The sequence below is a fragment of the Hypomesus transpacificus genome, chromosome 4, assembly GCF_021917145.1.
Source record: "Hypomesus transpacificus isolate Combined female chromosome 4, fHypTra1, whole genome shotgun sequence".
In the NCBI taxonomy this organism is placed as follows: Eukaryota; Metazoa; Chordata; class Actinopteri; order Osmeriformes; family Osmeridae; genus Hypomesus; species Hypomesus transpacificus.
Window position 1 is genome coordinate 7,796,006 of NC_061063.1, and position 10,334 is coordinate 7,806,339.

Consider the following 10,334-nt stretch of genomic DNA (forward strand, 5'->3'; position numbering starts at 1 on the left):
TTTAAATTTGAAAGTATTTGTGTCCAACATCATAGCAGTATCGTGTGAAAAAAGCACATTTGTCTAAGCAAACATAAAAATCTCACCTTGTGATTTTTATATTAAGGATATTTTTTATTTGTATAGCCTTTAAGAACAGTGCAATAACGTTGTACAGAATAACGGTTAAAGTTTCCAAGACGTGAATAACTGAAAATAGAATTATATCAAGTTTAATTTAACAATTTAAACAGAGCCTATACTGTTGGTAAATATTAAAATGTGACTTGTGTTAATTGTGATGTGACAATGGTAGGCCTATAGATTAAAGTTTGAAAAAAATACACTGAATGGCTGAACAAGCTAAACGTGATCAGAATTGAGAAAACATCTATCAGACTTAGATTTTGGTTACATTTATATGCAGGTATTGACTTAAGGTGTAATATTGCAGTAGGCCTACATCGATGTGCTAAAAACAGAACGCAGGCTAGCCTACTTTTACTATCAAAGTAAACATTTGTGTTGCATCATCATGCTCCAGATATTCAAAATATGTCCATGCCAAGTTGAGAGATCACAGTAAAACACCCACAGCAGACACTAAACAAATACAAATATTAAATGTTTGTTTTGTAATAAAGAGATGCTCTTTTTGGTGGAACCCATTACATTAAAATAAAAATAAAAACGAGGTAGGATATTTATGTATTTTGCAATGTATTTTATGAAACGTATTCTATGAACTAGGTCTATGTTACCCATTGCTATGTTACTTAGCACTGGGTTAAGGGTTATAGCCTACACGTGTCTCGTGTGGTTTCAAATATGTGACTTTGATAATCAATAGCAGAGTATGGAATAAAAATGATCTTGCTTTCTTTGTTGTTTGAAGGATTACAATGACCGGATAATATGTTTATATTGGCCTAAATAAGTATTCACAACGGCATTTACTAAACAGTCTACAAAGACATCCAGGGTTTAAAAAACAACAAGCTGCCAAAACAGTGTCAAACAAAGAGCTGTCACACAAACGCATGTGGTCCGTTTTCAGCCAGTGGTCAGACCAGACATTCTAGAATGGCTGCGAGGAGCAGACCACCTCCGTGTGCCAAAACAATGGCCAGACACTCAACATCCAGACCTTGTCTGTGAGGTCATCAGTCCTGGACATTCAAGGCATTCCTATATTTCGCGTCGAATTGTATTATATTCTTGTTGGCAAGGTAATATGTCATTCCTTCAATTGACTTTCTCGGTGCCATATAGGATAGTAGAGGTTTGTCTAAAATGTCGAGTACTAGCCGATCCAAAATGTTTTGTGGTCAAAGCAGAGAACCTCAAGGCGGCCTTGCGCTTAATTTGACCGCGATGGAGCTCAAAAGGACAAAACCGTAGGCTACATTGGAAAACAATGATCACAAGGCGGGCTTTTGAATCTTGTGACTGACAGTCAAGTTTTTGGTCTGCATGTTTAAGTTTCACCAGTAGAACCTAAATATTATTTTAACGGGCTGTTAAAACTACAGTATATGTAACCTACACATTAAGTCATTTATTGGTACGATGGAATCCCAGTTAATATATTGGCCTATAGTTAATTTCAATGAAATTCCAGCCGCTAACCATTAACACTACTGTGGTTCTATAGTTTAATGTTACCTTCAGAGTTGCAAGCACAAAGATCAAGGCTCGGCCTATAGATTATTCCATATATTTAGCCATTGGTTACTTATCAAATATACTTCTAGATCTGTCTGTCTATTTCACCAGACGATTAAACAAGTAACACATTCACCTTACCTCACATGATGGTTCTTGTTGCATAGGCCAATAAACCTATTTTTTCCCCCGTTTCAAAGTATTTTCGTTGTTGCAAATTCATTGCTGTAGTAAATAATTGAATCTCTTGAATAGCCTATGAGTGCACACATGAAACCATGAGAATGTAAACAAAAAGGTAGCCTATGAACACATCGATTAGGCCTACGATCTGACTCACGAATAATGTATAGGCTACGCTATATCAGGCTTAGGCTATATTATTGGACTGAACTTCAATTTCGTCACACACAGGGCTTAAGGGTTCGATTATATTCTTTCATAGGCTACAAAATCGTTTTTTGGTTAATTATATCCAAAAGTCTGAAAATGGCCAGATTTGATCAAAATCATTTTTTTTGTACGTGATTATTGGCTGAAAGTTGGAACGTACCAATTTGCATAATGCAATTTCAAATGTTGCCAATTCAATCTACCAATCTAGACCTATAGACTATCGAACATAAACAAATCTCAAAATGCTAAATTAAATCGCAAGCATGGGCCAGATTGCTTTTTTCTTAGTTTAATTTCACGTAAGCCATTTATCAACGAAGATTTTGAAAAGAGCAATTACATCATGCTATGTTTCATCTGTCAGCACATAGGCCTACCTTACTTTCAAGTCATCCGTTGGTTCACATTCAATTTAACCCACATCAATGAACCTTTTTTTACGTTCACACAGGCTACTAAATTGTAGGCTACTAAATTGTAGGCTACAACAGGCTGGAAAATTGTTAGCCTAAAGCGTTTAAAATGGCATAGGTTCCGAATGACAGGGGTCTCGTAAACTTGCCTTCACTGTAATGCAATCAAACATGGTAAAAAGCCGGAAGAAATACAATCTAAAAATCAAATGATTCATCTGGGCGGTAGGCTACGATGAAATAGCTACTTTTTACCTCCACAACTGGAAAAACTCGTATCGTAGACTACGATAGGCGTACTTTGGATAACCAGCGTAATTTGGAAAACCCACGTTACTCAATTGGCTGAAAGGAACATTAATTGTTATTCTGGACTCATATCTATGATACATTTAGGATGTAAATAAATACACATATGTCAAGGTGGCACCAGGTGAGAGATGTTGCATGTGTCACTGTTGAGTGGCTAGCAGTGGTAAACCCTCTGCCGTGGGTACTGCAGATTTAATAGGGTGATTTGGGCCCATAGTTCTCACTAGTTTGGTAAGCTCTTCGTGTAGGATAGGACAGTTAATAGAAGTAGCAATATGAAGGCACGAAAAGCGATAAAAAGGGACTTAACACCCAAGTACTTTCAAACTCTAGTCACCTCGCATTCTGCAGGCTATCCAGGGCGCGTTCCAAGGTCAATGCAGTTAAAGCACTGGTAACTGCGTCATCCAGTTTCAAGGCCAAGTTGAAGCAAGGGAGAGGGGTGGGGCAAGAAGGACATGATTGTTGCTCTTCGTTTGGATTATACGCCTTAATTTACTGACTGAATAAACAAATAAATAGATGTGAGATTGAAAATATTTCGATGTCAAAAACGAACGTCTGTAGCTCAATACCCAATTACTCTGGAACCTCTGGAATACCTGCGCAGACTACATGGTCAAGTTCAAGTTGGGCCTGCTAGTAAAACTGGAGGGGCACATTGTGTTATGTCTGTGGAGGGGGAGGGGGCTTCCTTCGCTTTGGTCTGAACGAGAATTAGACACTGTGCTAGTCCAAAATCCTTTGCCTAAATGGTAAATACAGGCTGAAACACATTTTGGAGATAACACTTTTCATATTTATTCATCACAAAGACCTTGAAAACATCCCCAACGCAATGGAATCTAGGCAGAGATGGTTACACCAGTAATTCGTAAGACCTGAAGCCACCCGGTGTCGTCCTATCTAAAACACACATAATAAAATGTCACTACTGTAAACGAACAAGGCCAGGACTGGGGTTGTGCAAAGGCCATTGGAGTTATTATCTTTGAGGGATCACAAGATATATCTGTATGTCACAACGTCTGAAAGGCAACAATACATATAGGGGTGCATCCGTCTCTTTAGGTTACAAGCGTAGGCCTATATGCTTCTTATCTATGTTTCTGTTGTTGTTGCAAAAACCCATACCCAACCCATGTCTTCCCATAAAAACACGAGTGCAACCATTTTAAAAATTAACATGATGTGGATAGGTCCTTATAGGGACCAAGTGTTCCAAACTATAAATGCCATTTCAAATAATACATATTTCTATTATTATATGTAAAAAATTGTGTACTGAACAATTAGGCTATTTGATTAAAAAATACACAGACGTTAGGCGAATCAACATCTAATAGGCCTACACATCGTTTTTCCATATACATTGTAGTTTGGATAAAAAGCGAATGAGTTCAAAAATTCATACTGAGCGATATGGCGGAGACAGGTCAGCCATGCCCATGTCAACACTTTGTGGGCACTTTTGTTTATCAAACGTGAAACTTGTCGACTGACTATATAATTTTCTTCATATAGTGTTATAATCTGATGTTTATAAAGTTTGAGAGAAATCAAACAATCAGTTTTGCCTGTGATTAGTTGTTGGTTCAGTTCATCTTTGCCAAATTGCCAATGGTTGTACAACTGCACACATCGAGGATATTAATCTAAATGTTCTCATTGCATTGACATTTATGAATTATTTCGCCGTACATTTCGCTAAAATACAAGAATTCAACGGTTATTCTCTTCTCTGATTGAAGTCAAATGAGTGTAATCTTAAAGGAATGCTGGGCTGTTGTTGAAGCGGCTGTGCGGCCAGTTTCTCCCGTGTAAACTTGAAAGGAGTTTATAGAAATGCAGACACGGCTAAACGTAAGGAGACAATAGGCTTTTTACAAATGTAAAGTTTACAATCGTATCATTAATACTAAATGTTATGGTAAAATGTGTTATTAACTCTAGCCTATGCGCATTCAAATGTGGCTCATAGCTAGATGCTGGTTTTGTGCATTTGAATGAAAAACTACATATATTCAATCGGCCTAATGCTATTCATATCAAATTCAGTTAACGTCTATCCAACCAAACGCCTCCGTGGTTCAGACAGGTAGATAGTGAGGTGAGGGGGAAAAGGAAAATAGATAAAAGTGAGTGAGTGAAAAAAAGAAAGGCGGGGTACTATGAGTTAGTGTTTGTCTGTCTGTCTCTGGAGTTGAGAAGGGAGGGGGTGAAGAAAGCAACTCGCTCTTTTTAGTCGCAGAAAATCGTTAACGATCCAATGTCGTATCTTTTTTGAACAGGCGAGGGCGCACGAGGCCAGCGAAGGCTACTGAGACTGTCCCGGAGTGGCATCCAAGCATCACTCTTTTCTCACTGCGACCCACTGACGTCATTCACACAGTATCCATGCTGTGACAAGGTAAATATACATTGCTAACGCAGAATCTGATTAGTAGCTTATTTACCTTACTACTTATACATCTTTCTCAAAATCATAGTAATCCATTCTGAATACTTCAGATGTCAAGGACAAAGGGTCAAGTGTAGGCTACTGTTTGATTTTACATCAAATGTATCAAATTATTTATTTTAGTTGTTCACATGGGTAGCAACAAGATAGGAGTATCCAACTATTATTCGCAGAACAGGCTTGACAATGTCGAGATTAATTTATATGCCATTCATCCTCTTTTATACATGATCGAATCCAGTTTCTATCTAAATCAAGCATCTCAAAACCGAGTCCATACTATAGCCTGAGCTTCAATATCGTTAAAGGTTTCCTGCACTCACTGAAAACATTGAAAGCTTAGAGAGGTATCAAGTTCAAACCCCAAAGGCCATAGCCTAGCCTTAAGAGCCCTTTCCTTTATCGTTGTGTTTAGTGATGTTTTACTGCACAAGAGAACACACATCAAAGGGAGCGGAGGAAACGGCCCCAACCCCGACAGCATGAACATAATGGCTTGGACTACGCATGTGCAGTTATCCAAGGTACCCGAGTCTGCGCTGTTCTTTGCTTCAACGTTTGCGGCGTTTTATGGTTCTAGGAGACTCGACCGATTAAATTAGATATCCCAATTATGCAGATTTCAGTTCAACTTCATGACTACTTGTATTATCAAAAGTTGGATTTCTATTGGTCTGATTTGTGGAGAATTATAATGATGAAACATAACTGGCCTTAAAATTAACCTCGCCCATGGCATGATAAACAGTTATCTCGAAAAAATTGTTTGGAACACTTTTATTGGAAAGTCTTTTAGGGATATTGTAATGATCCAAAGCTGCGAGTAAAGTACACTACAATAGATTACATTCTGGCAAGATAGTGTCGGGAAATATAATTTCAAGACATACAACAAGTCTAATTTAACGTCCTGTCAACGTCCAGCCTAAATGTTGCTCTTTTCTGAGTAATATGTTCAGTCTGTAGACATGATATGTTGCATGAGTTGTTATCTTAACTCTGACCACACCGACTTGACCTTAGAACTCTTCACTTGACACCAATTTGGAGGGTGCAGAGAGAAAAGGGGACTCAAGACGGGTCCTTCCATTAAGTGTGACTCCTACTGTTCAATTACGCAGAAGCGTTAAATGGCTCATGTGCTTAACCCCAAATATGAATTTTCATTTGACGCATCATTCTTGTAATAACTGAAGGACACTTCCCCCACCTAGTTTAAGGCTTCCTGTTGATAATGATTCGTGAGGACTAGCTTAGACTTAATAATACCAATACTGGATAGTCTTATGGGAGGACAATTTAAACCCAGTAAGAGATGTTGAAGTGATGGTGCAGAATGGCACGATGCTGCATGACCACACATCATTTCAGCAGCTTGTCTCTCTGAATGTCACTTTACCTTTCCTAAATCATAAATAGCCTACGATCTAATGGCTATATTCTCGAAACAGACATATGGCCGTTGGTCTTTATGCCTCTATCTCAAAGCTGCTTGCTTTCTATTAGCCGTCCAGCCCGGCTTCTCGTCGCTGTGATTGCTGGTTCTGTTTATACACAACCAATCGATGCCTGGCGTCATCAGGGGTACCGTTATGACGACCGCCCTATTAAGAATGACAGCTCGAGAAAGAGAGGGCAAACGGTGATCCCTCCCAGAGCTCGTGCCGCACTCCGAAGCGCTCGTCTCTCAGGGTCAGAACGCACTACGTCCCTTCTTTCCTCTCCATTCTCACTTCCTCTCCTCTCTCACTACGCAACTCTTCGTAGCCACTGTGTCACAGAGATTATACTCCTTGCTAAATTATTTGGCGCTTGCTTGGTTCCGTGCGTGTTCTTCCTGTCGGTAATGGAAAACAGAAAGGAGATTCTTTCTGAGGGAGGTCAGCTTGGCACCACGGTTGGCAAAACGGGCTCTAATTTGTCGGAAGCAGTAGGAAGCCCCTTACGAGAACAACGGGGAAAGATAATCCACAGAAACTGCACCAGTCCTGGAGCCTCGCTGTGCTCAAGAGACAGAGCGGACGAGGAGGTGGATAGCACACGGAGAAGCTTGTGCGCCGACGTAAGGCCGGTTATCATGTCATCCTCTACCGAGAGACCTCAACACGATCACAATAACAAAGACGGGAGCAGCACAGATACAGAGTCAGACTTCTATGAGGAAATTGATGTCAGCTGCACACCAGAAAGCATGGACTACCCTAACGGAAAAGGTAAATCCCACGACACCGTAATTTTGTTTGTTACAAGCATGCATTGATAATATTTAGACAGCTAACTAATTTCAGAGACTTAACTGACTGTTACTGTCACTCCAATGTATCTACCATTTGCCTTACATGTGCGGCATCTTTTGGATTAGGTTTATCATCTTACAAACGTAGCCTAGCAGAGAACAAAAGCTGATAAAAATTAAATTCTGAAAGTAAGACAGTAACTAAATTGTATAGTTAGTTGCAAAATATTAACATTATTGTTGCTTGTACGCGGAATTCAAGGCTATTTACCAAGGCTATGTGCATGGGCATGCGAGGGTGACAACCGCACATTTAAAATGATCTTAAATAGTTAGCCTGGTTCCATTATGAATAACATAATATTCTAAATGACCAAACCATAAAAATAAATGACAAAAGTGTCAAAGGAAATAGATACATGCCCATCCTTTTGGTTAGGGAAGTTTTATAGGATTTAAACCCGGCGAAAACACTGGATGTAGTCGTAAAAAATCTAATATTGTTGTCAGTTCAATTTTGGCCTAAAATGTTAAGGCTAAGCCAATGTTGAACGAAAGACAATAGGCTTCACTGCATTTATGACAATTTAAGGCCTTTTTTTACTAAGGCTGTCACATTCTCTGTAACAAGGCTTAATCGTTGCATGTAGGCTGCTGTTATCTTGACGGAATAGTCTTTGTTTTGTTTTGTTTGCAATTATTTGACTATGGGATTGAACATTTCTTCCAGACAATGTCCTATCGAAAAGGGAATGAGGGATATAAAAATCTAACGTCGATTAAGCATCTAGGATATTATACTATTGTTTCAAATAATTTGTCCACTATAACTAAATCGACAATTGTTTAAACAAACAATTTCAGGTCGAAATGGTGACTCGCCAAGCCATCCAAGTGAGAGTATGGATTCTGGTAAAATCAACTCGAGCCAGGGCTCACTGTCATACGGGGCTGACCAGATGCGACGGTACCGGACAGCATTCACGCGGGAGCAGATTGGGCGCCTGGAAAAGGAATTCTACCGGGAAAATTATGTCTCCAGACCGAGAAGATGTGAACTGGCTGCTGCCTTAAATCTGCCAGAGACAACTATCAAGGTAGGCCCGTGTTCTTTCTAGTCTAGTTATTTGATACCACTCATAACAACAAAAAGAGAATGATTTAGTAAGTAAAATGTAGGCCTTCAGATGTCAAATTGCCTGGGGTGGGCAATGCATCTTTTTTCAACTACTCATAGGTCAAATCACATGTTATATATCATATACATGTTGCAGTATTAATAATATTGGAGAACATATGCAAGCATGTTCTTCCCACTGCATGATTTTGAACCACGCCTAAAAGTGGCAAGGTGTTTTGACTGTATAGTCCTCTAAATCTATGCAGTTTAGGTCAGATTATGGTTAATAATTTACCCTGTCTGTCTGTGTGTTCTGTAGGTGTGGTTCCAGAACCGTCGGATGAAGGACAAGAGGCAGCGCCTGGCCATGACGTGGCCTCACCCTGCCGACCCCGCCTTCTACACCTACATGATGAGCCATGCAGCCGCCACGGGGAACCTGCCGTATCCGTTCCCATCCCACCTGCCGTTACCATACTACTCTCACCTGGGGGTTGGGGCAGGCTCTGCACCCTCCGCCACTCCATTCTCCAACCCATTGAGATCCCTTGACAGTTTCCGGATGTTGTCGCACCCCTATCAGAGGCCGGAGCTTTTGTGCGCTTTCAGACACCCTTCCCTGTACCCCAGTCCGACCCACGGCCTCGGTCCCGGGGGAAGCCCTTGCTCTTGTCTGGCCTGTCACTCCAGTCAATCAAATGGTCTTCCTCAGAGGCCTTCCGGATCGGACTTCGCGTGTTCACCGACCAGCAGGACTGACGCATTTCTGACGTTCACGCCGTCCGTACTGAGCAAGTCCTCTCCGGTGACATTGGACCAGAGAGAGGAGGTACCTCTGACTAGATAAAACGAAGAAAGCACGGTCACGCCCGTGCGGGGACTGGGTCAAACATGCGTAAAAGAGTACCATAAGCTTTTACCATGAGCTTTCTATCAACGAAAAAAAGCATAAACAGGAAACCGTAACAGCATGAAAAACACGTTCATGTGGAGAAGTCAACATGACAGGTCTTGTGGCGCGTACCCGTACACCTGTTTTCACGCAAAGGACAAATGATTAACTCATGGGCACGAATAAAGAAACAGTTTTTAAGCTACATTGCAGCATAAAGTACAATGTTCACATTATAATCCACCACTGAAAACACTTGCTAAATCAGTTTCAAAATCAGACAGTAAAATACGATGTGGGTGAACAAAAAACTGATATGATTTATTGAAGATTAATTTGGTGCAGCACTGGGTGGAGAGGGAATTACAGAAAAACGTTTAAATCTCTCTGATGGATGGTCTTAACGCTTTATCATTATTTGTAGTTTCTTCATATGTCCAAATTGACCTACATGTATTGTTAGTTATACTAGAATGATGCTTTCCATCTCTCTTTTTAACAAGGGAATTTGTTAACAGACTGCACCGTCTCATTATACCCCTCGCTCTCCAGCAGCCCCTGACGGGCCGGGCCGAATTGTGCAGATGCTGGTAAAATTAGTAAGTGATGTATATGTACGTATACGGATAAATTTCGAGTGTTGAATTAATGATAATACCGTCAGGCGCTCGTCGGCCGGGAGGGATCGGTGCTGCCAAACGGTAACAAGGCGCCAGGGGAACGGATTAGCTCACACAGCTTGACGGGGAAGAGGAGCGACGGAATCCGGAGAGGACGGGGAGAGGGGGATAGAGGGAGAAAGGGAGGAAGAGGTGAGCCGTTGGACAATCGCACAAGGCAATTTGAGCGCGTCTGAAGTG

The 10,334-nt window shown here is 40.7% G+C and overlaps 1 protein-coding gene across 1 annotated transcript; it reads left to right on the top strand.

Moving 5' to 3' along the window:
* Positions 1 to 7,011: 7,011 nt before the first annotated feature.
* On the top strand, positions 7,012 to 9,429 carry evx1 (even-skipped homeobox 1). Its single transcript, XM_047019657.1, has 3 exons — positions 7,012 to 7,439; positions 8,327 to 8,559; positions 8,902 to 9,429. Exons 1-3 carry the CDS (start codon positions 7,073 to 7,075, stop codon positions 9,427 to 9,429), a joined length of 1,128 nt encoding a protein of 375 aa, XP_046875613.1. The 5' UTR covers positions 7,012 to 7,072.
* Positions 9,430 to 10,334: the final 905 nt, after the last annotated feature.